The sequence below is a fragment of the Brachyhypopomus gauderio genome, chromosome 3 (genome assembly GCF_052324685.1).
Source record: "Brachyhypopomus gauderio isolate BG-103 chromosome 3, BGAUD_0.2, whole genome shotgun sequence".
Taxonomy (NCBI): domain Eukaryota; kingdom Metazoa; phylum Chordata; class Actinopteri; order Gymnotiformes; family Hypopomidae; genus Brachyhypopomus; species Brachyhypopomus gauderio.
Genome location: NC_135213.1, coordinates 11,077,466 through 11,104,893, shown reverse-complemented (window position 1 = coordinate 11,104,893; position 27,428 = coordinate 11,077,466). Strand labels below are relative to the sequence as shown.

At 40.8% G+C, this 27,428-nt stretch overlaps 4 protein-coding genes and 1 long non-coding RNA gene across 5 annotated transcripts in view; 3 read left to right on the top strand and 2 right to left on the bottom strand.

Moving 5' to 3' along the window:
* The first annotated feature begins 219 nt into the window (after nucleotides 1–219).
* Nucleotides 220–9,844, top strand: fscn2b (fascin actin-bundling protein 2b, retinal). The gene is made up of 5 exons (XM_076998553.1): nucleotides 220–2,061; nucleotides 7,886–8,042; nucleotides 8,307–8,428; nucleotides 8,836–9,003; nucleotides 9,162–9,844. The coding sequence occupies exons 1-5, from the start codon at nucleotides 1,242–1,244 to the stop codon at nucleotides 9,365–9,367; spliced, it is 1,473 nt and encodes a 490-aa protein (XP_076854668.1). The 5' UTR covers nucleotides 220–1,241; the 3' UTR covers nucleotides 9,368–9,844.
* Nucleotides 9,845–10,743: 899 nt separating this feature from the next.
* Nucleotides 10,744–12,769, top strand: birc5a (baculoviral IAP repeat containing 5a). Its single transcript, XM_076998552.1, has 4 exons — nucleotides 10,744–10,977; nucleotides 11,241–11,350; nucleotides 11,463–11,580; nucleotides 12,443–12,769. The coding sequence occupies exons 1-4, from the start codon at nucleotides 10,870–10,872 to the stop codon at nucleotides 12,533–12,535; spliced, it is 429 nt and encodes a 142-aa protein (XP_076854667.1). The 5' UTR covers nucleotides 10,744–10,869; the 3' UTR covers nucleotides 12,536–12,769.
* A 118-nt stretch (nucleotides 12,770–12,887) lies between these two features.
* Nucleotides 12,888–18,863, top strand: tmem235b (transmembrane protein 235b). The gene is made up of 4 exons (XM_076999487.1): nucleotides 12,888–13,231; nucleotides 13,414–13,470; nucleotides 13,726–13,863; nucleotides 17,591–18,863. The coding sequence occupies exons 1-4, from the start codon at nucleotides 13,060–13,062 to the stop codon at nucleotides 17,824–17,826; spliced, it is 603 nt and encodes a 200-aa protein (XP_076855602.1). The 5' UTR covers nucleotides 12,888–13,059; the 3' UTR covers nucleotides 17,827–18,863.
* A 352-nt stretch (nucleotides 18,864–19,215) lies between these two features.
* tha1 (threonine aldolase 1) lies at nucleotides 19,216–25,008 on the bottom strand. The gene is made up of 7 exons (XM_076999486.1): nucleotides 24,641–25,008; nucleotides 24,133–24,216; nucleotides 23,568–23,656; nucleotides 23,234–23,419; nucleotides 22,785–22,922; nucleotides 21,011–21,203; nucleotides 19,216–20,233 (listed from the first exon to the last, which is right to left on the bottom strand). The coding sequence occupies exons 1-7, from the start codon at nucleotides 24,924–24,926 to the stop codon at nucleotides 19,926–19,928; spliced, it is 1,284 nt and encodes a 427-aa protein (XP_076855601.1). The 5' UTR covers nucleotides 24,927–25,008; the 3' UTR covers nucleotides 19,216–19,925.
* An 831-nt stretch (nucleotides 25,009–25,839) lies between these two features.
* Nucleotides 25,840–27,428, bottom strand: part of LOC143509722 (uncharacterized) — a 2,482-nt gene continuing 893 nt past the window's right edge. Inside the window, exon 3 of the long non-coding RNA XR_013129751.1 lies at nucleotides 25,840–26,778. This is a non-coding gene — a long non-coding RNA (uncharacterized LOC143509722). The remainder of the gene's footprint in view (nucleotides 26,779–27,428) is intronic.

Here is a 27,428-nt window from a genome sequence, read left to right as displayed (position 1 = left end):
TGGAATCAGAGAACCCATGTCACTCTATACCAAGTGTGTGCTGGAAAACTGATCCCATAGTCAGGCCACTGTCGCTGGGGGAGGGATCTGGTTACCCAGCATTCTGTCCAATCACCATCAGCAAAGAGCTGGAGACTGGGGCAGAGGATAAAGACACAGGAACCACAGAAAGGGTGGATTACAGGGCCTCAAAAGGGTCTGTGGAATAAAACCAGCAAAGAGGAGAAAGTAGGATAAAAGAGAAATACAAATAACTGTGGCAAAGACGAAAGGGTAAAGGGGTGATGTTTAGTACGTTTAGTACATACTGCCTTTCTGCGGTTGTGGCTACAGTGTTAGATAGCATTTGTAGTGAGTAGAAGCCCAAATTGCCTGGTTTGTCCTCGTGGGGACAGAAAATGTTGACATCCTGATGAGGGTCTGCCCGTGGAGATCTCAAAGGGCACCAGCTTCAATTCAAAGATGTCTCTGTTTAAAGGATACACCAATCAAACCGGAGACCAGTTGGGTGGAAAACTAAGATATGAATGAAGACCTGAGAAGAGGAAATGAAGGAGAGAAATTAATCAAACAGACAAGACAGGAGAGACAAGAGAGGAAGTAAGAAGACCACATTGTGCTGCGTGGCCCTGGACAACATCTCTTTAGCAGATCACTATTTTGGTAATCCCACAGGTGGCCACTCGAACGGCAGACAAAGACCGAGGATAAGGTTTGTACAGAGAAAGAGAGGGAGCAAGTGAGGAGAGAGAGGAAGAGAGTGAGAGGAGAGGGAGGAAGAGTGTGAGAGGGGCAGGGAGAAGAACCTGGTGGGATCAAGGTGACGTCAGCAGCTCACTGGATTGAGGTGTTGAGTCCTGCTGATTTTAATCTGAGCTGATTAGGAAACAGAAGGGGAAAAAAAACCTAGAGCCTTAGCAAGCTCTCTGGGGAGTGAGACAGGAGCTATCTTTTTTTCTTACCAGGAGAGACCAAGGACTTGGGAAAAGAAAAAAAAAACAAAAGAAGACAAAAATAGCCAAGGACCAACTTAATAAAGGAAAGAGATCCACATCAGTTGAAAGGAAGCTAAGAAGGGGCAACAGATAAATTAGGAGGCTTTAGTAGACTTCATCCTCTGAGAGTCACCTGTTTTTAGAGGCAAATTAATCAACACAGGAAGGCCAGATACCACTTCTGGCAGTCAGTTCCATCTCTGGACTTACAATCCACTCGTGCATTCACCTGAGTTGAACACCACAATGCCCATAAATGGCAGTAAAGGCCTCAAGCTCCAATTCGGGCTAATTAACTACGAGAACCGCTACCTGACAGCTGAGGCTTTCGGGTTCAAAGTGAACGCCTCCGCTCCAAGCCTCAAGAAGAAGCAGATCTGGACACTCGAGCAAGATGAGAAAGACAGCCGGGCGGTGTACCTGCGCAGCCATCTGGGCCGCTACCTGGCGTCCGACAAAGACGGCAAGGTGAGCTGCGAGGCCGAGAGCCAAGAGTGCGATTGCAGGTTTTTAATAGTTGCACAGTCAGATGGCCGCTGGGCTCTTCAGTCCGAGAGGCACCTGCGCTTCTTTGGAGGCTCTGAAGACTACCTGTCCTGCTTCGCTCAAACGATTGGCGAGGCTGAGCTCTGGGCCGTGCACCTGGCCCTTCACCCACAGGCAAACTTGTTAAGCGTAGCCCGCAAACGTTACGCCCACCTGTCCGCACCTGAGGGCGAAATAGCAGTGGATAGCAACATTCCATGGGGTGTCGATGCCCTTCTGACCCTGGTTTATGTGGACGGCAAATACTGCCTGAAGACGAGTGATAGTCGCTTCTTAAGCAGCGACGGGAAGTTGTCATTTGAAAATGGCCGTGGAACAGGATACACACTGGAACTGAAACAAGGCAAATTAGCCTTCAAAGACTGTGAAGGGAGGTACTTGAGCCCCATGGGGCCAACAGGTACCTTACGCTCAGGACGCTGCTCCAAACCAGGCAAAGATGAGCTGTTTGATCTGGAGGAAAGCCATCCGCAGGTGGTATTTCAGGCCACCAATAGGAAATATGTCTCAATACGACAAGGTAATTAATACTAATAGTCTTCCCTACACCAGTACATGTGATTCTCTAGAGTCGAAGCATTACCACACAATGCTATTTCTATGTCCCGTAAAAGTGACAGGTTGAATTGTGCCAAACATTTTCACACAGAAAGTTCAAGTTAGTCTAATCAAGTTAAAATATACATTATGTAATCATAATATATTATATTATATTATAGACACAGTATATGACTTTCCCAGACCTCTTAATGTGTTGATAAACTGTGAGTGATTCCCTCAGAGAAGCCTAATCTAAAAGTTACCCTAAACTGTGTGATGTATTGGCAGTGGTCTCTCTCAGCCCACTGTTTCTGTCATAGTCAACTGACACCCATTGGATACCTGAACCTACAGCTATAGAGAAGCTTGGCCCAGAGCTGGCTGTTCCTTCTCTAGTAAGGTTTACAACATGATTGCTTCTTGCAATCTTGAAGTCATTTCTTTTCAAGAAAAGATCCCAGAAGGGCGTTCACTTCTTCTCTGTAGTATAGAATTAACTGGAGGAGTGTGACTTTGTGGTTCATTTGTAGTGTAGAATTAACTGGAGGAGTGTGACTTTGTGGTTCATTTGTAGTGTAGAATTAACTGGAGGAGTGTGACTTTGTGGCTCATTTTGGTCAGTTGTCCCCCTTGGCTTTGTTCTACTGTTTTACCAGATTTTCTGGGATCTGGTGAAAACGGGTAACATGGATGAGAATTGGAATAGTCAACTTCATAGTTTGTATAGTATATAGTTTTTTTAATACATGTAAATCAACATTCATGTAAATGCTCTGTAGTTTTAGTTTTTTTCCTCTGCAGGCTGTCTGGGTGACAGATGTTTGTGCTGAACATATATTTTTTATGCAGATATTTGCTGTCTTTTTATCATACCATAGCAAAGCTATAGTGCTACTAATCTCTGGCATGCAACAATCCTATAGTCAGTAGTCCAATTATGTAAGGTGACAGAAGATATGAGGGTCTCTTATATAAGCAACTATAAGACGAGGAAAATTATGTTAATTGGTATCACGTTAAGAATTATTTATTTTCTGTGTACACATGGAGTAGACAGCTTTTGATAATTAGGATAGTTAGGATCCATTATTTCAGTTTTCAACATGAACATTGGATCAGTATAATCTCCTATGCGTGGTTGAGTGGCTAACAAGAACTATAATTTAGCAAATGAGACCCACAAACATAGTAGGTATGAACTCTACATTACAAAGAAATAAAGCTATTCTATTAGAGAAGCTTCACCTCACCCCAACACAATAACTCTGTAAGGGGTCCTGACACCCTAGATGATATATTTGTCTTGATTCCATATTGGACGGCCTCAGTTACTGCTGAAGTAATCAGGTTTTATTGGTTCGATGAAGATGATAAAAGCCAGTTAAAAGCTGAAACCAAAAAGCTTTCCCATCTACGTTTAAAAGTGGCAGTAATTTTGAATGAAATGTAGAGTAAGCTTCAGTAAGTCTTCACACACAAAGAGAACAAAAATTCCTTTTAAGCTTCATAGGTTTCCTGAAAGTCCTTTCAGAAAGGTGAATAATTGTTACGGGTCTGTCCCTGTTACACCATCTTAGCTGGGCTCATCTAATGAATAATGTTGTCCCGCTCCACGTGTCATTTGGTTTCTGTCATAATGCAGTTTTACATGCATACACCACGCACAGCATCAACAAATGTTCTTAGTTAGCATTCTTGGCTAGAAGAAATACATCTCCACATTAGTATATAGCAAATGTTGCAATTTCATGTACTGTAATGTTATTGCAAGGCTAATGAATGCAAGTTCCTGCTCACAAGCTTGACCTTAGCAGTATAATAAACGGCGACTGTCTCTTCACCTGGCCACTGCTTTCTTATTCAGCCAGATGCTGCTATTTTATTTGCTGGCTAAGTAAACTTACATCAAACACACTGCATAATTTTCCATTTTGACCAGGCATCTAAGACGAGCTGCTCGTAGTGTAATGAAAACCTCACAGCCGTTTCCCCTGTCTGCTGCAGTAGCGTTCTTGGTAAGCACTTTACGCCACCTGCAATAGATAAATTACCAAATAAACTGATTGGCTTTGAATATGCACTGCAGGGAAGAGTAGCAGGTTGAGAAACGGATCCCGTTGTCTCCAATCCACATCTCCAGCATATCCAGAAGCACCCACATACTCACTCATTCATGCCGAGCAACACTCCCAGCCCCTGTTTACGTTCATGGGAAGATCACGGGCACACTCTAATCAATACACAGCCACGCGCATGCACATGCAAAACACACACATACACACAAACGTGCGCACATACATAGACACACAGGCATGTACACATAGACGCACACAATGGTGGCAAGGTGTGATAAATAATTGAGTGGATAGGGTCATTTCAATGATGACGGAGTCTGCTTTCAGAAACACAAGCCTTCCGCTACTTTTCTGGGGACCACGCAATGAAAAGGGCCTCCATAGAGAGGCAAATGAGAGAATCCTCGGGGAGAGTCCGGTCTTTTGGGCCACCGGGCCCAACGGGGATGAAGGACAATGGAGAGTGTGAAAGTGTAACCACATTAGACAGAACAAGGGACGTCAGGGAGAGTAAGATGAGGTACATATAGGACGAATAGTTGCAGGACATTGGGGCCGAGTGGTGGTTCACCAGTGGTCTCGCATCCCTCAGTGATCATATATCAAAAACCTTTAGCCATCTCATTATAGAACTAGGCATCGTGAGTGTGGCTTACAGCAAACTGGTTGGGCAAACTGGAACCTTAATGGTCAAATTACAAAAATGGGTTTTTTTTTAGTTATTTTGTGGTCTCTGGCTCACCACGCAGCCCACCGATCACAATGTTTGGGCGACTCAGGGGAGTTGCATTTCTCTCTCTAAAAATGTGATGGGAGGTAATATGTGATATGTGCTAATGATCAATTGTAAGGGTCAAGAAGAGGATTTAACAGTGATTTCTTTTACAGTCCTCTGCACATAATGTTGCTGCATTTTGATGGATTTGATTGATTAGATTGGTTAAACTTGTTCTTGGCAGCATTTGATCATTTTAAGAATTAGTTTGAGCTTAAAAATACACACCTGATAAATAAATCAGTGGCTGCACAGTTAAAAGCAGTTAAATAACTCACCCTTTTGATTTTAATCAATGGTTCTGAATAACAATGAAGTTCACAAAATATAATGATTTATTTCTGCTCTTGAAATATTGACAATGGATTCAAATGATGCCTGGTGAAAAATGAGTCAGTGATGCTTCACCAAGATTGAGATGTTGCAATAGTGGGAGAGAAATAGAGGGAGAACGCAGCACAGCAGATGGAGTAGTTGTAGCTAATGAGAAAGAAGCATCTCTCGCCATCTACTGCATATTCATCCCATACAAAAAGCAATTAAGCAAAGTAATTCTGCTAATGGATGCAGCAGTTCATTTGTCCCAGAGAGTCTCTGCATGATGAAGGGAGGCCAAGATGACTTCCGACAAGTCCTCCAATCAGCTCCGTGGGTCTGGGGTTCATTAAGCCATGGGCGCCTCACTCGAGGATGCAACACAAACTCGGATGATCTTATAATCAATAATGGGAAGTGACACTGGATGGCTTTTTTTTTTTCACAACCAGTTCTATGATCATCCGGATGGCTTTGCTCGGATGGGGGACACGTTAGATTGTGTTCGATGGGATGAGAGGAGAGTGAGACTAGGCCTGCAGAAGGTCCTGACGGAGGGGGTTTGGGCTGAGAAGGTGAGGTTCAGGCCAGAATAAGTGCTTATGCCTTAAAGCATGCCCTCTAGTGGACAGATATGTCAGCACCCTCTACTGCTGGGGGTACACTGGAATGTCTGGAAGTGAAAAGGGGAATAGGATGTGATCTGTGGGCAAACTGTCCTGGAACGTCTTCTTTTAAAAAAGGAGGGAGGGAGGGAGGGAGGGAGATTGAGAGGGAGAGTAGAAACTAACAATAAGACCAGAGTGTAAATGACAAGTAGTAAACCACAGGAGTATCGCTTTACCGGTATAATTAGTCTCTCAGAAAATGTCTTGATGGGGTACTGGTGACACCTGCTCTGTGTTGGTATTAAACCAGCACCAGATATTGTTTGCCTGGATTTCTCACCCAGCCTCTGGACTGAACAAACCGTGCCATGTGCAATCACCATTTGCATTGTTTGATTTAATCATGCAGACACTGAAAAAGTCCACACGAAGTGATCTGCTTGGCCCAGTTTGCAGAGGGCCTTCTGCCTGTCTCTGTGTCTCTGGGTCCTGTTACATTCCCCAGAAATGGGTTAGTAAATTGAGAGGGAGTATTCTGTGATGGGCCTGAGGTCATTCTGCAGTGTGCAGTATTGAGCTCTACGGTCATCACGCTGTGGAAGAGAACTGATCAAACCAGTAGATAAGGAGAGGGTCCAGTCACAGCTGGCCTCTCGGGTTCTATCTGATGTGTAAAGGTAAAGGAGAATCAAACATGAAATTGGAAAATGAAGTGTAACGGGACGCAAAGATGAAGTGGCAGAGTGAAACGTTATCTGATCGAAAAAGTAAAAGGAAAAACTGCAACTTTTTTATATTCTGATGTAATTAGAAAGTAGATTGTGGTCATCACTGAGATGCCAGTGTAGTGTGTTGATGTGAAGCAGCCCAACAGTCCGACTGTTTCTTGTGTGGCAGAAATGGTGAGATGAATGTTTTATTAAATTACATTCAATTGACTCTGGGTTGAACAGTCTGCAATATAACAGATATATGATAATAACAGATATATGCTTAGGTGACAAATCCACAGAAATGCACACACACGCGCGCACACACGCACACACACACACACACACACACACACACACACACGTTTGGAGGCTGCAGGGCCGTGCATGCATCACTCAAACCGGCTTATTATGGCCCACGGTGCAGCTTTGCCTTTCTCCACAGACGGAGCATTACGAGGGTGCCGGGCGAGAGAAGAAAGGGGGATGGGTGGAGGCCAGAGTTGGAGGAAGGGTGGAGGAGGAAGGGCGGAGGAGATAGGGACAGGCGCTCAGGATCTGGCTTATTAAAGGATTAAGAAAATAATCAAGGGGTATTTTTGGATGCGTCTGCTTTGGGCCCGAGCACCTGCACGCTGCCTCGGGCATCGAATCCGTTACGGCTTTGTTTCACAACTGATTTAGAAGACGGGAGTGTTGCGCTAAACCCATCCGAGAAGACAAAGGTTTGCTCTATAAGTCTTCTTTATGTGTTCAAAAAGGCTCTTTGCCACCGTCATAATGCTTGTCAAAGTCATTTCAGATAGGCCTGCGTTTAATGGCGGCGGTGATGTCACTTCCACTTTTTTCTTCACATGCCTAAACATGTGTGAAGCAGGTCGTGACTCTTTACCTAGCGTTGGCTTTCCATAGCAAAATCCATTTGCACTCTTACCTACTGTGTGCTGTGAAGAATCAGAGGTGGATAGAGTAACCATGAACCTACACAAGTAAGAGCAATGTTGCTTCAGTTCCACACGAACGGAAAAAGACTTGTCCAGAAACAGAAAAACTGACCCAGAGTAGAAAATATTGAACTCTAGAACTCACTTAAAGAGCTTTTGGTAGAATAGGAACTGACATGCATTCTGTGATGTCTATCTCATTTTGAAATACTATTTAGTATTTAGTCTGTGTGTCTAGAAAAAATTAGTCTAGAATAAAATGATGAAGCTCGGTGATGACGTCCAACAAACATCCAAGCTGTCCGGGTGCAGCTGACATCAGCAAAGTCTGGACCCACGCGGCTAGATATCATCATATCTAACTTGTCCTTTCACAGGTGTGAGCGTCTCGGCAAACCAGGACGATGAAACAGACATGGAGATGTTTCAAATGGAGATTGACAGAGACAGCAAGAAATGCAAATTCAGAACCAATGAAGGCAACTATTGGACACTGGTAGCTCACGGAGGCATTCAGTCCACAGCTACAGAAGTGTAAGTAGCTGCATTCTGAGTACGTTCACTACTGTTTGTGATGCACACTACTCTCAAACGCAGGTCTTGTAGATGGTCACAGCCACCAGAGCTAGTAACTTTGTTAGGTTTAAATAATGTTAATGTCAAACAGTAAGCTTAAACAGTAAGGTAAGCTTATTATTGTGTATATATTATACAATACATTCAGTTATGTAATGTATTTAGACATTTCTATAAATGGCTTGTATGCTTAAACAGTGTTTTTTGCTCATTGTTGTGCAGAGGTACCAACACCATGTTTGACATTGTGTGGCTTGGACAGCGTGTGGCACTAAGAGCCAGCAATGGGAAATATGTGTGCACCAAGAAGAATGGTCAGCTTGCAGCGGTCAGTGATTCAATAGGTGGGTGCTTGTGCAGTCAGTGACTCAGTATGGGTGTGTTGGTGCAGTCAGTGACTCAGTATGGGTGTGTTGGTGCAGTCAGTGACTCAGTATGGGTGTGTTGGTGCAGTCAGTGACTCAGTATGGGTGTGTTGGTGCAGTCAGTGACTCAGTAGGGGTGTGTTGGTGCAGTCAGTGACTCAGTATGGGTGTGTTTGTGCAGTCAGTGACTTGATAGGTGAGGTGCTAAATATAGACCACAGCTAGGTCACTACAATCACACTGCTACCCTCCACTTGACCTTGTGCTTAATACGTTAGATAACAATGTGCAGCTATTATTTTAACTTTGAATTTTTATCTGAAATGAATGGCTGTGCACCTGTTGTTGTTATTGTTTTAATTTCATGTATTTTATACCTTTCATAGGTGAGAACGAAGAGTTGATTCTGAAGCTGATTAATAGGCCCTTCCTAATCCTACGGGGCGAAAATGGATATGTGTGCCACCACAAAAACTCAAACACGTTGGATGCCAACCGCTCTGTTTATGATATCTTCACATTTCAGTTCAGTAATGGGGCCTACCATATTAAAGGTGATATTTTAGTTAACTGCACTAAACAATGTAAAGATTCTTTTCCAACAAAAACCCTGGTTAACCTAATTTGATAGTTTGTCTGAGTAGCATGGAACATGGATTTATTTTCTTTCTTTTTTTTAAGATAATAATTAATTAAGATTATTCTTCTACAGGTGCAGAAGGGAGGTTCTGGTATGTGTCCAGCAATGCCTTGGTGTGCTCTGATGGAGATACACCAGAAGACTTCTGCTTTGAGTTCTTAGATCATGGCCGCATAGGAATTAGGGCCAAGAATGGCAAGTACCTGCGTGGAGACCAAGGGGGCACGTTGAAATGCGATGGAGGTTCAGCGGATAATTCATCTCTCTGGGAATACTGACACCTTGTGGACATATCGAGGACATTCCCTCTCTTGATTCCTGTTTGGTCGTATTACGGGAGCAGTACTGAACATGACATTTTTTATAATAATAATAATTATTTATCAACAGAAATATGTGGCGGGAAAATATATTTATTTCAATATCAGTATTCTGAATTATGCATAGGCTAAACACCACTTACTCTTGATACTTACTGAGATGGTGCACTACACTTTTGACCTGAAAGATTTAAACCCACGCTATTTAATATTTATTTGTTATTTTAAAAAGTATCACACTACATTTTTTATGTGGCTTTTGTCCTTCATTATCTTACACACTTATATGTAGGTAGAACATCCAACCATAGACAATGAACATTTTAGACATTGTCTAACCAATACTTTACAGAGGTGCTCCTATGACACCTTTAGAAAAGCCCTGAATCTGTATGGTATTTTACCAAGGAGCTCTCGTCAGTATTTTTTACTATATCTCACTCCTTATAGGCTTGCATTTGCCTTTCTCCCTTTTAATTCTTGCCAATGCATGCTGTATGTAATGTCTTGACTAAAGTTAAGGACTAAAGCAGTGACAAAAGATGGATTAAAGGGTGTTGTTACCACTACTACTCTGTTTTTCATTTTCTCTGTGAATTCCAGTTTAACAAACACACATACACCCACACATAGACACACAGTTTCTTTCCCTTTCTCTCTCTCTCTCTCTCTCTCTCTCTCTCTCTCTCACACACACACACACACACACACACACACAAACTAGGGAATGAATGTAACCTAGCTTGCAGATTCTAAACAATTTTATTGAGAATAAAAACGTTTTTGTCCATGGAACCTTGAATAATATTTTTCGATATTCTTGTTCAGGACTCTCCTGAAAACGAGATTGTAAATCTCAGTGAGATCCTATTTCTTGGTTAAATAATAAATAAATAAATATTGCGTTTTCTCAGTCAAAAAAAATGTTATACAAATATTTAGGTAATAGTAGGCTACTGGACACTTATACCTGTATGAGCCAGCAAAGTACACGGTTACCAAAACTAGTGTGTATCACAGCAGCCTTTGTCACTGCAGACTTGTTTACAATCATGTGATTGCTCAGTGAGTATTTCTTTCTTTGAACCCTTTCATTGATCTTTGATGGCTTTAAACACTTTCAAGTCCTTGGCTCCCTGTATCCGCTGGTGCATATTTGAACAGAACTGCTGATGAAAGATTTTAATTACATCGCAATATAAGGCATGACTGCATTTCCTCTGAACTCCCTAATCTTTCTATGTTTCATTATATCATTCCAGAAGATGGCGCTGTAGCTCTTGGAAATAGCGCATGCGCGTCAAAATTGTTAACCAATGAAAACGTCTGCTCGGAAATTTAAACTTCACCGGGAAGTGCTGACATAGCTAGCTAGTTAGTTAGGTTAACCTTTGCGTTTTGGTGAAACCTTATAAGGTTGGCTTGTTTGCTAGCGGACAACCTAGGTAGTTACTTAAAATATGGATCTTATTAACGATGACCACATGAAGATGTACTTCTATGAAAGCAGGCTTTTAACATTCGCCGGGTGGCCATTCGAAGAAGACTGCGTTTGTACCCCAGAGAATGTGAGTCGATGGCAATAAGCTTAGCTGAGCAGAGCCAATTAAAGTTACATCAGGCCAGCATTTCATTACATTTCATTAGCTAGCCAGCCTTATATATATATATATATATATATATATATATATATATATATATATATATATATATATATATATATATATAATTACACACACACACAGAGATGATGTCATACTGTTATTTGTTAGCTCACTTTTTGTAGTGGTGGGGTGTTTTTTTTAATATTGAACTAATACACTTGTTCTAGATGGCAAAGGCGGGATTTGTTCACACTCCCTCGGACAACAGCCCGGATATAGCCCAGTGTTTCTTCTGTCTCAAAGAACTGGAGGGCTGGGAACCTGAAGATGACCCGGAGTGAGCATCTACATGACGTGTCTCGCCACTCTTACCAGTTCTCTTGCTGTCTACTGTTGTTGTCTTGAACATCTGTAATGTATCTATGTATGTTTTCTTTTGTATAACACAGAAAGGAGCATAAACTACATTCTCCCAACTGCAACTTTATCACATTGAAGAAGTCGGTGGAGAGTCTAACTGTGGAGGAGATTCTCAGGCTACAAAAAGAGAGACAAAAATTTGTTATCGTAAGTACGAGGGAGCAGCTAAACTCGCCTTGCAGTCCACTAGCTAGTATTCTGTTGTGTTCATGGAGTGGACACACCTAAATTGTAAAGCAACTTGCGACTTGTAGCCATGCCAACTTTCTGTATGGTACACATGGTCCTAATACAGTGGACAGCGTAGTGGTAGTCTCATGTAAATTTCACTTTGCATTCAGTGACTTCATCTGATTCTTTGATAATAGTAAAAATTGAAGATGTGCAATTAATCCAGTCCAAAAATCATGTTTGTGATTTATGACAAGGATGCTCAGATATAAAAAAATTTATTAATAACAATGGGATGACTGCTTGATGCTTTAGTGGTAAGAGCTGCTTCATATGTGATTATAATTGGTTGGCACAAATCTTGTGATTCTGTTGTCATTTTTTTGTGGTGAAGGTAGTGTTGACAAACATGGGCCAGGGTTATTTTGGGGCCAATTAAAATACATTTGAGATGTTTTTGTAATAGGCAACATTGTGTCTCATGTACAAAATACAGAGCAAATGAGATGACGGACTATGTAGATTTTATGTGCTACTACTACTGTATCTAGTTAGAAAGGAAGAGGGTCATGGTGTAACAGGGCAGAAAGCAGAGACTTCAATCAGCTGTTAGACTGGCTAGTCCATTAGGTTCACTTGAGTGAAGAGCCGCACTTTCACATCTTGTATTTCTTTAGTCGTTCTACTGTTAGTTTTGTGTAAACCGTAGATTTTCCCAGCGTCTTCGAAAGTGTATATGAATTACAAGTCCTCAACTCCACTTGTCATACTAATCTAGTCAGTTATGGAGTAACATGAACTTACCGAAAGACAATGAATGTCATGTTTGTTATTTTAGAAAAAGACATGCAACCAGGCCATTGCTGCGTTTGAAGAGTCTGTGAAGTTGAAAAGAGGCCAGATCATCCAGACTGCAATGGATGAAGAATAACAGCGACAGACAATGCAGAGCCCGTGTATAGTAGCCTTTCACTTACTGTTTTAGGGAGTGGTATAGTCCATTTCTGTATGGCATGAGTTTTGTATCTAAGAACTTTAAAACTACCCTTCTATGAAAATATTTGTTGTTTTTTTAACACAACATAAATTGTGATTTGTTAGTAGTTGTCTTTTATAATCACAACTGTACAGCTATATGATTGCGTGTAAATAAATGTATGCTGAACCAACACCTAGTGTCCTATCAGAAGTTAATTGGACTACTGTTCAAGGGAACCATGCGTAATCGCGCGCTGGAATGTAGGCTCGCGCGCCCGACCATCCACAGTGTGAGCGCGCTCGCGCTGTCCTTCGCACATCTCCGACGGCGCCGTGATCTCGTATATTCACGGACGCTGTGCAACGAAGTGTATATATAATTGAGAGTGCCTCGCGTGCATTTCATAAGTGATTCTAAGTGACAAGTTTGCTGTTCAGGTTAGTTGTTTGTATGTATGATATTCGTAACCTACCGTTATGAAAGCAGGATTTGGATGTGTGGTTATCACCGCTGGGTTAATGGGGATTCTCAGCTTCAGTTTCTTGGCATTCGCCATCGGGACTGAGTATTGGTACGTTATAGACGACAACCGCCCGAACCACACCGACCCGGAGCACTTTCATTCAGGACTTTGGGGAGGGAGTGATGGTATGTCTATGCTTTATGTCTACGTAGATTTCAAATGCTGTTCGATCACTATGTAAGGACAGTAGTCTAATAAACCGGGGAGGGGGAAGGGCACTCAGCGTCTTTATGTGCATATGTGGATTTAGACCATGCAAGGATAAAAACATGATCATTTGTTGCTGTGGTGTTCTGTCTGACTACAGATGTTCAGTCTTCAAAAAACCCATCAGGATTTTCTGAATCAGAAAGACAAATGCAGAGTAAGTGTGCATGTCCACTAACTAATACAGAGAAGTTCATTTACTATTTCAGCTCGCTAAAACGCAATTCTATTATTGATGAGCAACAGTTTTGACACACTACCTTTCACCCATCAGGCACCACTGATCACAATGAACATTACAGGAAGTGAACCATAAATTCAAACTGGTATACATATATATGGTTGCATGATGCTGGTTGTAAATGATGTGTTGGGCTCTGACACAGTGGTAATTATTCTTTTCTCCATGTAGGAATGCATAATGTGATTGCAATCCTGCTGCCTCTCAGTCTGGTGATGCTAGTGTTTGGGGGAATATGTGGTGTGTTCAGCTCTCTGGCGCAGAGTAAGACTCTCCTCATAGGAACCGCCTCCTCTTTTCTCTTTTGCAGTAAGTTCCAGACCCCCAAAACATCTGAATGCCTGTGTGGGAATAATGTTAGTTTATGTAGTTCGTGTTTACTTTTAATGTGAAAGGTTGTCTTATACTGAACTCGGAATAATTGTTTTATTATGGGATCTTGAGAATGACATTATTATACAACATTATCTCTTAATACTTATGAGGAAATATGGTGTCATTGCTTGTTTAGACATTATGTACAGTGCCCTCCATAATTATTGGTACCCCTGGTTAAGAAGTGTTATTTGGCTTCTAATAAATGATTTATTTTTTTAAATAATAATATAGGACAACAATGCAAAAAAAGAGAAAAGCCTAACCTCTATTTCAAGTGCCTTTATTTGGTGGAGAAAATCACACATTAAGAAATAAATCTTTTCAATGAAATCATGTGTGCCACAATTCTTGGCACCCCTGGTGTTAGTTCTTTGTACAACCTCGTTTTGCCAACAAGACAGCATTTAATCTTCTCCCATAACTCTTGACAAGATGTGAGAATACAGAAAGAGGGATCTTCAACCATTCCTCTTTACACAACCTCTAACTCATCCAGAGTCCTGGGTCTTCTCCTATGCACTCTCCTCTTCAGCTCACACCACAGGTGTTCTAACGGGTTGAGGTCTGGGGACTGAGATGGCCATGAGAGGAGCTTGATTATCTTGCTGAAAGACCCAGTGATGACCCATCTTCAGCTTCTGGGCAGATGCCATCAGATTCTTATTCAAATTGTCTTGATATTTCAAAGAGCCCATGATCCCATGTATCCACTTAAGAGTGTTTGTTGCCAAAAAGCTCTATCTTGGTCTCATCTGACCAAAGCTCATGGTCCCAGTTAAAATCGCAATACGGCTTGGTAAACATATGTTGTGAAAAGCGCTATACAAATAGATTTGATTTGATTTGGTAAACTCCACCTGTTTACGCTTATGATTATAACTCAGAAAAGGCGTTCTCTATGCATGCCTCCCAAACAGCCTGTTGTTGTTATGGTTGTTTGGGAGACCTCAAACCCCAAGATTCTTCCATTTGATTGAACTCATTTACAGTGAGCTTTGGATAACCGTTTACTTCCCTTACCATCCTTCTCACTGTGCGGAACTATATACTAATTGTGGAACAGGTCATTTTATTGGAAATATCATCCCCCATTTAGAATTATTTAGTTTTTTCTCTTTTTTTCACTTGAATTGAAGGTTGCTTTTTCCCTAATTTTTTCCAGAGTGAGACTATACTTGTGCAATAAAAATAGTATTTATTTTAAGACTTTTAACACGTTTTAACCAGTAATTATGGAGGGTGCTGTATATTAGCTGTCTTACAGAGAGGAGGGAAGAACCAACAGGGATCTGTAACGTTTCAGTAAAGCCACAAAAACATGATGATATCTGTGATCAAAAAGAAATTAATTAACCAAAAACTGAAGTTGTCCTTTTAATCACCAATCAGATCATGTTGAGTATAAACTGATTTTCCTAGTCAGGTCACAGTTTGTATTTTGGTTAAAAAGAAAAGATTTTCTTCTTTCTTATTGAAACAATGTGTTTGCTACACATAATTACATTTCAAAGCCTGAATCAGAAGCATGTGGCATGGAGCTTTGTCTTAACATACAAAGGGCAGCCAGCAACTAATCGTTTGCTCTAATTGCAGTGACAATCATGGGTGCATGGAGAATGTTTAATACTGTCAAACTTGGAACGAAATGAGCTGTTAAAGTCTTAATGTCTGCCATTTTCTCTGTCATGCTGTCTTCTGAACTGTGCTGCTTCTACTGTTTCCTGGGTTTGTCCCAAACACAACTCGAAACAAGAGAGGGAGTGTGAAATTATTACTAGCGTACGGCTCTGCATAAATCTGTCTTTAGTGCAATCTGAATCTAAATGAATTCAGTTTGGATTAATTACCAGTGTTCATTTGACATGGGTGATATTGCTTCATATACAGGACAAAGACCACTTTCATGAATATATAATTACCAGGCCGTGATTGCAAAAGGAATATCTATAAGACACTACCCTTGGGTGATCATAAAGCACAAATCTCTCTCTCTCTCTCACACACACACACACACACACACACACACACACAAAAGGGCTGCGTTGTTGTTTTTGTTAGTTTGTATTTATTTTAATTATGTTGGGGTGTTGATGGATCCAAAATTCCTCAAGATTTACATTCCTCATATCTGTTTGCAAATGAATGCAAATAAATGAGCATACATGATCTGTTTAAATACACTGGCATGAATTCCAAATGCAGTGTATCTGCTCATGTCTCATTGTTGCTGTTGCTAATTAGAACGTGCAATAATTTCGCAGTTTACTACCGTCTGTGTTATGGCTCATGTGTAAAGCCAGTCTCATTTAATCAGCGTTTAATAGAATGTGCAGCTTAAGATCTCCAGAATGCCGATCTAATTATATGATTCTGATGCTTGCTGTCTGAGAGACACCTCTGGGCAAATGGCCGAAATGAGCTTCACTTTAGCCATGTTGGGCTGTTTATGTAATTAATCTGAAATTAAACAGTAATTAAAAAAAACTGTTGTCAAGTGGCGGAAAATGAGTTTACATGCATGAGAAAGTTAACAGAATGACAAGTTAGTGTTTTAAGATAATTTAATATTTCTTCTCCATGCTGTCTTTGGCTCAAATAGAGACTCTCTAGTACTGCTTGACGAATCCACCATCTCTAATGACACACAGAAGACAATATGAATCAAGACTCTATCCTAGCACCCAGGTGTTAGAATTTACTTCCACTGTTTGTCCATAAAGCTGAGTCACGTTCTTCAAAGATTAACAACTAGGGATGTCTCAAGTTTTTTTGTCCCAGATCCTGATCCAAGTCATTAATTTTGAATGTCTTCCGATACCGAATTCCAATACTTCTATTTTTCTAGATATTTTCTAGAGAAGAACTAATAGTGTCCTAACAGTTCAAACTTCAAGTATATTACAGTTATTAAAATGTATCCAATGTATATGTTTAACAACTGAATAGCTCTGCATTAGGGAAAAAGCCTGCATCAAAGCTATTGCTTTATTTATTTTTTTGCTTTATTTACAAAATAAAAGTTAAAAAAAACTTACTACTGAATTGCAGTAGTAAACCTATAATCACAGTTCCACTTTACATTCAGTCACAACACATGAAACAACACAATTTTGTTTAATGCAGTGACACTGTAAAAAGTATGTACTCAAAAGTGGTGCAGCAGCCTAATAAAAAACATTCATTATTTAACAGCATTACAGTAAAACCTGAATACCAAAATAAAATTGCAAGGCACTCTTTTGTTATCAAAGAATGCCTTGATCTTTGAGATCAGCTCGGGACATCCTAGTCACTAAGCTCATGCATTTAAAATATTTGACTGTTATTTCCCACTATGAACAGGTCATCAACCTGACGGTATTCTTAAAACTAGCGTCACATGAGGATCCATGATTTGAAAGATTTCCAAGCACTTCTATAAGTCGCTCTGGACAGGTGTGTCTGCCAAATACTGTAAATGTAAATGTACACTTTTGTTAAAGAGCAAATGTCCTTACATGGTGTCTTTTATATTCCCTCTCATAAAGTCTTCAGTCATCATTTAACACACTTTAACCATTTCCATGAACAGTTCTACAGTAAAAATGCATACTGTTAAAAAATATAAATATAAAATATAAGTTTTATGTCTATGTGTTGTGTTTGAGTTCATTCTCAGGTCTCCTCACACTCTCTGGTGTAAGTCTGTACATCAGCTATTCCCAGCAGGCCCTGGAGGAAGCAGAAAGGAGGATAGGGCCCGAGCAGATGGCCCTGGTTCACACCTCATTCGGCTGGTCAATGGGAATGGCCTGGCTCTCCTTCATCCTGGAAGTCATAACTGGTCTTCTCCTGCTGTTTGCTGCCAGAATTGCCCAATTAACCCAGTACCAGGAGACTGGGGCCCCTATATAAGACCAATATGGCTCCTGTCCCAAGCAGTCTTTTCAAGGTAATTACTGTATGTGGTTGGCAGGTTAAAATGCAATTGTGCTTGTGTTTGTTACTTCATCTTGGTATTCCTCTTATCAAATAAGTCGTTTCAGAATGTCGCAAATCAGAAATTGTTTTACTTGTTAAAATTGTCCATTGTGAAATACGTTTTGTCCTGAAAGTATATCTAGTAGATTCAGAATATATGTAATTACACAATTATTGCTTATTATGGAAGCAATCAGTTCATGGACTTATAGTTTTATAGGTTTCATCCACTGTCAGTGTATTTATTTAAATAAGCCTAGACAGAATTGGGCACTGTTTTCACAGCTTAATACGACTACTAATTATAATAATAATTACCTATGGGTAATTTCTCAGTTATTTTGTGTATAACCTTTTACTCACAGCTTACTTAAAGTTTTCACATGCATTTCTAAATTAAATAAATTAAAAAAGCTCAGCTGCTGACAAACTAGGGTCTCTACTGCGAGCTGTTGTGATGGCTCAGGGAGCAGGGCATATCAGCCCAAAGCAAACACCAAGCACAGGCTGAACTGCAGCCACTTGATTAGATTATTACAAATACAACCAACAAACGACCCTGTTCGGTTTTGTTGAAAGCCCCAGAGTGCACTCTGTCTGTCTCGTCTGTTTATTTCCCTGGTTACACGTCCTTTGGTTACACTGGTTCCCTGGTTACACTGCCTCTCACTCCCTTAATCCACTACCAGCGTGCGTCCGTAACGTGATGTGGAGAAATCCAGTGGTCTTGCTTTCATCTAAGCTACTGTGTTTACAGGTCTCCTTTTCACGTCATCTTTGGCCTGTTCATTTCTTCTGAATTTGCTTCAAGTGCCATTTATTACAACAGTTTGTTCTGGCATTGTTCTCTTGAACAAAGGGGTTTATTTTAACTTAATGTTGTTTTTTGTGTGTTTGTGTTTAATAAAAAAAAACAACTGAAACTGCTAATCCTTACTGGCACTAAAATGTTTTGGAGTGGATTTTGCACATTTACCCAAACCTCCCAGCATAACTGCAACAATCCACAAAAAGGATAATATAAGTAGTTCGAATTTTTTTTTTTACTTTAAGCATATAAATGTGTGGATTAAATTAAAGACCTAGTTCAGAAACATTAGAGACACATTAGTTACTAAAGATGTAAGATGCTGAATTAGGAACCGTGGGATACATTATTGGCACGGGCAACTAATGATGGAGCCATCAAAGTTAACACATATCCAAGCTACATACGCACTGGAGAGAAATAAAAAATAAGTGTACATCACAACGCAGTGCTGTTTATGACATTTTGTACATAAAACTTAATTAATTCCGACACGTTCGTTGTGCAGTTGTAAACTACCTCAAACAGCGCTGCATCTGAAGGATGAGAACTAGGAGCGGTGATCGGCTCGGGGGCCTGGGATCCTCTGGAGAAGCAACATGACCAGGGCAGCCCCATCCTGGTCATCAACACAGCCTGTCTCCATAATGAGCAGGGTACATGCTAATGGAGACCATCACATACACTGACGGCAAATTACCCCAAAAACATAAATGCCTCCTTAAGAGAACTGCACGACTCTTGATTATTTTTGCCTTGGAATTTAGAGGCTCGTTGCCAGGACTTGATTATTTATCACATTATTCATGTTTTTTTTTATAATGCTTTTATTAATTTTTAATTAGCATATGCAGATATTAAAATATGAAGTGCAAAATTATTTTTGGTGTTTGCTTATGTCTAAAAAATCTGGACTGATGAATTTGTTTTTTGGCAAAATAGATATATGTCTATACTGACCGCATAACTCAATAGAAAGGTTTTGATATCTTAGAGATACAGATCAAAATGTTTGCATTCATGTAGAGAAATAATAGGCATTCTCAAGTTATACAATTACAAAATCAGACAGTTTTATCCATACAAAATTAGTATTTAAAAAACACTTAATACATAAAAAAAAAACATCAAGTTCTAAGATTAAAGTGCTGATTCCAGTTGAATGTTTATTCTTTGATTTCTATAGTTCTCTATAGTGTATTGTTTGTGTATTATTCCTGTGGTATCATCTGCCTCTCTTTGACTCTGAGCCATACCGTTGAGCAACAAACTGAGCTTTCTTTGCGGCCAGCTGAGTGTCCTCCTCACTAATGTCCAGATGCCACACGGCTCTGACCGTGCCCTGGACATGTGGGAACATGAGCACACGCAGGCCCTGGCCCAGAGCCTCCTCCTCACCCTGGCTCACCTCTCCCATCAGATCGCAGAAGGCAGTGGGGCTCAGCCCGGGGGCACGCACACCGAATCGCACTATGTTGGTCTCTATGGTGGACCAGTCCACCTGGTAGATAGGAGGACTGCACTGTGTCAGAGCTGCAGGTGAAGACAAAGCATTTATATTAGCGCAGGGAGCACTTCATTAGCCCTTACAATGCTTTACGCCTGCTTTTCTCCTCATAAGACTTCTTTGCAGACTGACTGACTACAACTAATAACCATATATTTAACAAGCATTTGTTTAAATGTGCATTTCGAAACAGGTAGGCTATTTTAATAACTAACAATGTATAATGAAGCAGCTTCCATCTAACCAGAAAGTAAAAATATTAGGTTAAGATATTTCTGTCTATAGTGCAGTGGGATATAGACCTACAGACTGTATAGTGCAGTAACATATAGACCTACAGAGTATAGTGTACAGTAGTAGGACATAGACCTACTGAGTATATATAGTATGATATAGTCTTATTGAGTGTATAGTGTAGTAGGATGTAGACCTAGTGTATAGTGTAGTAGGACATAGACCTACTGACTAGTGTAGTAGGATGTAGACCTACTGACTGTATAGTGTAGTAGGATATAGACCTACTGAGTGTATAGTGTAGTATGATATAGGCCTACTGACTGTATAGTGTAATAGCACATAGACCTACACAATATATGATGTAGTATAATATAGACTACAGTGTATAGAGTAGTAGGATGTAGACCTGCTGAGTGTGTAATGTAGTAGAATATAGACCTACAGAGTGTGAGAGCTTCACTTCCAATCTAATATGAAACTGATTCTAATATGAAATTGAGTTTAGCTGCAATGTAACCCATGCTGTACTTAAAGTCCTGGGACCGGCTTCAGAAAAACTGAATTACCTTTAGCAAAGCTCCTGGCGTTCCTGTGGTCCTCGCCTAGCCTAGCAGGCATTTCCTTCAGGGCAATCTTACCAGCTGCTGCCAAAATGCCTGACTGGCGCATTCCACCACCCAGGGCCTTACGCGCACGCACTGCCCTCTGGATGAAGTCTTGGGACCCAGCGAGCATGCTGCCAGCTGGTGCCCCCAGTCCCTAACAAGACAGCAGGCACAGCAAATAAGCCAACGAGAAAGTCCTGCTCGGACCTACGCTGAATCCTGGGAACATGAAACGTGATCTATTGCAATAGGTGTTGACGTCTGCAAGTCTTGTTTAAGGTCATCCCCTGTAGACTACACATTGTCTAGACATTTGACAACAAAGTGATTTGATCTTCACAGTTTTTGGTCACTGAACCAGTTACTGTTTTTACTGCCACTGATAACTCTGGAAATGTCTGCTTCTATAAAAATGTAATAGCTGTCCTATTTAGGGGAGGTTTCCACACTCGACTGGACTACACTACCCACAACCCCACAGTTCCAAACAGGAGTAAACCATGACACATGCATAACAGAGCTACAGAACAAGCAGGTTAACATCTTAATGTCTTTAACATGACTTGTTTAAGGGCAAATACAGTTTGATATACAGCTGTTGGAATTATGTCATTGTATTTTACTTGATATATTTCTGTGTTGGAAAATAAGTTAATTTATGTAAACAAGAGGGTTAATTGCCTAAATGCAAACTAGCCTCATAATTAAAATGCAAATATCCTCAATGACGTTCAGATTCAAAATTACATCAACTGGAAAGTGTGATGCAGTTCACTTCAACTCTGCATGCAAACAAGAAATTATGAAGCAATGCCGAGCTCACTTCTGTTGAGAGAGATTGGAAATTTAAAAATCTGTATAGCAGAATGTGATTACAGGCTTGCTGATGGCAATGACAATCAATGTTGCAATGAACAAAGAGGTATGATTACCTGGATAGCAAACACACAATATCAGGTTACATAACATCTCTCCAGTACAGGTGCAAGTGCATTTTTATTGGAAGCCCGGATGAAAGGACATAATTAAGCAATAATCATCATTTTTTTCAAAGATTCAGAATGATCTCCTACTGAATTTGTGCTTTTGCTCTGTATATGCCATATAAATACCACTGGGACACAACAAAGGCACTTTGATTTAACTGGAGGATTTATCTCTTTAATTATTATTATTGTTACTGTAAGCCAGGTGTCACGGTACAGCCCCTCCCTTTGGGCATATGTAGGTGTGGTCTACGTTTGGTTATGTCTATATGTGTATTTCCTTGCGTGTGGTTCTGTGTGGTGTGTACATCCGTCTCACCTGTGGCTTGTCTCGTACTCACTTGGGACTTGTTTAATTTACCTGTATAATGTGCGTTTACACAGTGCCCCATACTCGTCTTTGTCTGAGTCTGCACTGTAGCGTGTTCCATGTTTATTGTGCTCTATCCACGCTATTTAAACTCCATTAAAACGTACACATCCATGCACACTCATCTCTGTATCCTCCCTCCCTCGCTCTTTACACCAGGAATATGCATCACCTTTTCCAGCTACAGAATAATTTACAAGGAGGCTTATTTGTACAGCTTGCCGTTAGGGGAAGTGAATATTAACTCTAGCTGTTCACAAGTGCATTAATCATACCGCTAAGTAATATCAGGCACCCATATTTCATGGATCAACATAAAAACACTACTACAAATCCATGGTTTGAGGGGAAGGCGTGGCAAACGTGTCGGGGGTCGTACCTTAGACAGACAGGCGCTGACGCTGTGGCAGTGCTGGAGTATGACGGAGGGCCGCACGCCCAGAGCCACCGCAGCGTTCATCAGTCGGGCCCCGTCCATGTGCACGGCCAGCCCGTACGTCTCTGCCACGGAGCGCAGCTGCCAGAGGGAGGCAAGGAGTGGTGTTCACACCGGCCAAACGCCACCGAATATAAACACACAGCGCAGATCCTGTCCCAAGACATGCTTAGATGGAGTGTGTTTACACTCCACAGGGCTTAACTTCTCACCTGTGGAGATTAGTTGAGTTTACAGTTTTGAGATATTGTGATGTACCGTTAAATGCATTGCTAAGATATAAAACCTGCACGTGCACATTAATACAATTCACACGGGGGCCGTTTTTCACATTTCTGTCTCGACTGATTTCTGACTAGCATAACTAGGGTTTGTAGTGCCGTGTCTCTAACCTCCTGCAGGAAAGAGAGCGGGAGCACGCGTCCGCCCAGGATATTGTGTGTGTTTTCCACACACACCAGGCGGGAACGTGGGTAGTGGGGATCGGGGTAACCGTGACGAATCTTGGAGTCCAGCTGGTCCAGATCAAATGTTCCGTCAGCCAGTGTAGTGACTGTAGTGGAGTGCACACCTGCAAGCTAGGGAGATGAAGCCCACAGTCCAGAATCACACTTGAGATAACGTGGCATACATCAGAAGACATGTACCTTCAGCAATTTTGTCGTGTTATTAAAATGCACACTGACTGAAAGATTAGTTCAGGGGCGCAGGCTCTCTGAATCATACCTGAGCACTCCCTCCTTGCTCATACATGTGCAAATGAGAGAGATCCCCCACGATCATTTCGTCCCCTCTCTCCCTGCAGTGTAGCATGACTGAAACAGACACGAGCTGTGAAACCGCATGAAAGAATAATCCAAGAACGCACTCCAAAGACAACGTCACATGTAACTACAATTTTGTAGCATTTTAATACATTCAACACAAAGACAGCAGGAAAGATAAATGCCGGCCTGAGAAATGTTGGTCTTTACAACCTCCTGGATGTAGAAATCTTACTCCCATATGTGTAAGTCATTATGCTAAAACATTTCAGAAACTTTGTGGAACTACAACTCCCAGAAATGTGTGGGATAATTACTGTAATTCAAAATGGTTGCAGATGAGCAGTGTGTCAAGAATGCTGTTTTCCAGAAGTCTTTAGTCAGCAGGTGTAAAGAGCTAACAGACAATTGAGTGCGAGTCCCCCTCCCTCTCTGTCTGAAAGACATTGTGGTGAAGACGTCTGTCCATTCTTTTACCACCGAAGAATGGTAAAACTTAACCCTCGGGTGGCATCAACAAATCATACCTGCAATTAGGTTGCTCATGGTGCCTGTAGGGACGAACAAAGCTGCCTCCATACCAAAGATATCAGCTGCTATTTTCTGCAGCTCTACAAAAGATGTGGAGAAAAAAATCCATATAGATCTTACAGAATTGCATCTGAAATTATCCATTTTCAGACTCTGAACTATATTCTTAAACCAAACATTAATAGTAATTAATTTAATAAACTCCATTATTTCTGATATATACTTTATAGTGTGTTATGCAGGTCATGGTGTCATTTTAGCAGGCTTTTAGTTGTATTAGACTAGATGTGGTTTTTTGTTGATATTTCTTAAAACAGACCAGCGCCCTCTGCTGGTCATCACAGGAAATGTTGGTTAACGTATAATCAGTGTTAAAAAGTAATATGCATCAGACCTTCGACCTGGACTTCGCAGGGTTTTATTATACTAACTAAGATGTTACTGCATATCTCAAGTAAACACTCCTAAAACAATCCTAATAAAAAAGTGGTTGATCTTCCTAACCGTTAACTGTGGGGTCTTCGCCGAACACATCATCTCCAACTTGTGCCTCAGCCATGGCTCGGCGCATCTCTGCCCCCGGCGCGGTGACAGTATCACTGCGAAGATCTACTGTGCGAACAGGGCTCGACCCGGTTCGGCCCACCGGCCGGCCGGCTGTCCTTGCAGCTTCATAGTAGAGTCTTACAGCACTCACTGCGAAACAGCGACGATTGAGGGGCAATATCGGTCGGCATTTTATGTAACGTGTAAGTGCACGAGTAGGAATACACAGTGCGTTAAAAGTCATGTTAGATTTGAATTGCGACTTTACACTCGCTTGCCGTAGCGAGCTCAGATGAACAGAGGAGCTTCAGGCATGAATAACAGAGCATGATTTATCGATACGATTATTTCCTACTAGATCATCTTATATTGGTTATCGTGGTTCCCATCAATAGCATTGTATTATTGTATTAAACATTGGACTTACATTATTTAACAACAACTGTTTACATACAAAGTTTTATGTGGTTCCATGCGAAAACGTCTTACATGTAGACATAATGAATTACATTTGTAAATATATTGCTATCGAAACATCTAATCCAAAAGCTGATATGAGAATACATTTGCATTTTAATACGGGACCGTTAAAAACTGGCTAGATTAAATGTTAAATTTAGTCTATATTCGTGAAATGATTGCATGGGTTTCTGCCTTTGATATACAGACCATGACATAACCACCTATGTAACGACACATCATTCGCGCCTATTGTTTTTACAATCAAAACATCATCTTTTCAAATATACATTACAGGCAGTGATTTCCTTTGTCTACTGAAAATACATTTTGATAAAGGTTTGTCATAGGTGGCATTTTTAATTAAAGTATTGAGTAAACACTAATTTTCCATCACAAAGTAGCAAACATTTTTATTTGTTTGTTTGTGTATAAAGTCCATCTGTAGCCCTCAAATGAACCGGAATGATCCAGAGCGCCCCCCAACACATCTGTAAAATAGATTTAAGTCAACACACTGACACATCCAGACCACAAGGTGGCAGTGTGATGTTAGATACATAGGGAAAGAATAACTAATGAATGCTTTACATTTTTTAAGTTGTGAGAACTCTTTATTCTTGGAAGTATGAAATGCAGTTTTTCAACAAAAATTTTGAACTTGAAACAAGCATTGTTATTTCGTCTTAACAGGATGGAAGTCAGAAAGTGTGGTTGAATTTAAATTAAAGGTACCTTAGATGTGTTGTGTAGGAAAGAGAAACATATGCTATGTTTCTGGGAAAATTAATTTTGGTCACAAACTACATACTGCATACTGATTTGAGGCCCAATCAGTACGTGAGAAGAATGCAGCGGGCTGAATAGAGCCATGGGCTTCACGATGGACACATGCACAGCATTCAGTGACACCACTGCATGTACATTACTGGAACCTGGTCTCGGTGATGTCACCTTATCTTCAACAAGTTGAGAGTTGCTTGCTTGCTGTCCATTAACTGATCGCATTTAATTCAGTACCTTTAGTGATGGATTCTTTAAAAATCCTCAGTAGTCTAATCCTGGAGCCACAGATTCTACGACAGATTTGGCATGTGTAGAGAGTAGGGTGTGCATCCTAGTGCTTCTGCTGTCTCCTCGCCATCCTGTCACGGTTTTGGCTGACCATAAAGCACTCCGAGGAGCAGTCTGTTCTGGGACATCCTAAAAATATGTCACAGTCAGTGAAGTCGATGCTGGGTAATTGTTGGCCTCAGTGTTTCTTCTGTTGGTCCTCACAATGTGAGGCACACAGTGCCTCCAGGGGACGCCCAGGGTGTGCTGTGAACACCCTATGGGGAAACAATCAACCAACATGATGTGATGGTGATAAGTGAGCCAGGCTTCACAGCGTGACAGGTAGGTGGGATTACACATAGCTTGGTATGCAGAGACTTTCGTATGCAGGTGGAGATTCTTAATGTCCACAGGGTCCCAGCCTACTGTAGAGCACAGCTACAAGAGCTCAGTACCCAGCATAGTCCCCTAGTTTGAGGACTTTGTTTGGACAGTTTGGTGATTCCATGGGATCTCCTCATGTTGAACAGATTCCCATCCAGCATGAAGTCCACTGCTATTCCAGTGTTGTCCTCAAGATCCTTGTGGAGGAGATGAGTGATACATAGACAGAAGATGTAAAAAAAACAAATGAACAAGTACTAGGTAACGCAGACAGTACCTCTGCCTGACTGTAGGGGCAGTGCTGAGCCCAAGTTTAATGCAGTGATCCGTACTTCTAAATGATTTTAATGAAGGTTTTATATCAAATCAAAACTCTTTCTGATAACTGGACTTTTAACCAGAATGTGATGTGCTAAACTGTACCAACGCCGGATATAAAAGGTTTGCTTCAAACGACGGGACTGAAATAAAACACACGGAATGGTACTGTTTACACGGAATTTAAACTTTCATTTGTTTTGAGTGAGTGCAGTTCGAGTCAAAGTCATATGTATATAAAAATATTATTTTTACTGTAAAAAAACTACCGTTCTTCTTTATCCAAAGAAATGCGTGGGTAGAAAATTCTGATATGAGATACGAAACAACCAGCAGCCAGTGTGCTGGCAACGCAATGGTGAATTTAAGGTAGTTTATTTGGTTCATATATTTGTTAATCTGACTCTTCAAAAACACGTAAAGCTAAAGGTATTCTTTTTCAGGTTAAAAAAGGTAAAAAATCATATTTAAAAGCCTGTTACTTATCCCCCCATTAGGTGGTTGTCCCACACATATTTTTAAACATCAA

What these genes read in the sequence shown, in the direction of transcription:
- tmem235b (XM_076999487.1), top strand. Translation starts at nt 13,060, where the DNA reads ATGAAAGCAGGATTTGGATGTGTGGTTATCACCGCTGGGTTAATGGGG. An exon ending in ATCAGAAAGACAAATGCAGA is followed by an intron (nt 13,471 to 13,725) that starts GTAAGTGTGCAT and finishes TTCTCCATGTAG; the next exon opens with GAATGCATAATGTGATTGCA. An exon ending in CTCCTCTTTTCTCTTTTGCA is followed by an intron (nt 13,864 to 17,590) that starts GTAAGTTCCAGA and finishes GTTCATTCTCAG; the next exon opens with GTCTCCTCACACTCTCTGGT.
- birc5a (XM_076998552.1), top strand. Translation starts at nt 10,870, where the DNA reads ATGGATCTTATTAACGATGACCACATGAAGATGTACTTCTATGAAAGC. An exon ending in GCGTTTGTACCCCAGAGAAT is followed by an intron (nt 10,978 to 11,240) that starts GTGAGTCGATGG and finishes CACTTGTTCTAG; the next exon opens with ATGGCAAAGGCGGGATTTGT. An exon ending in AGAGACAAAAATTTGTTATC is followed by an intron (nt 11,581 to 12,442) that starts GTAAGTACGAGG and finishes TTGTTATTTTAG; the next exon opens with AAAAAGACATGCAACCAGGC.
- tha1 (XM_076999486.1), bottom strand. Translation starts at nt 24,926, where the DNA reads ATGACTTTTAACGCACTGTGTATTCCTACTCGTGCACTTACACGTTAC. An exon ending in CATGAGCAACCTAATTGCAG is followed by an intron (nt 23,657 to 24,132) that starts GTATGATTTGTT and finishes TGTCTGTTTCAG; the next exon opens with TCATGCTACACTGCAGGGAG. An exon ending in CGCTCTCTTTCCTGCAGGAG is followed by an intron (nt 22,923 to 23,233) that starts GTTAGAGACACG and finishes TCCCTCTGGCAG; the next exon opens with CTGCGCTCCGTGGCAGAGAC.
- fscn2b (XM_076998553.1), top strand. Translation starts at nt 1,242, where the DNA reads ATGCCCATAAATGGCAGTAAAGGCCTCAAGCTCCAATTCGGGCTAATT. An exon ending in CAGTCCACAGCTACAGAAGT is followed by an intron (nt 8,043 to 8,306) that starts GTAAGTAGCTGC and finishes ATTGTTGTGCAG; the next exon opens with AGGTACCAACACCATGTTTG. An exon ending in TGGGGCCTACCATATTAAAG is followed by an intron (nt 9,004 to 9,161) that starts GTGATATTTTAG and finishes ATTCTTCTACAG; the next exon opens with GTGCAGAAGGGAGGTTCTGG.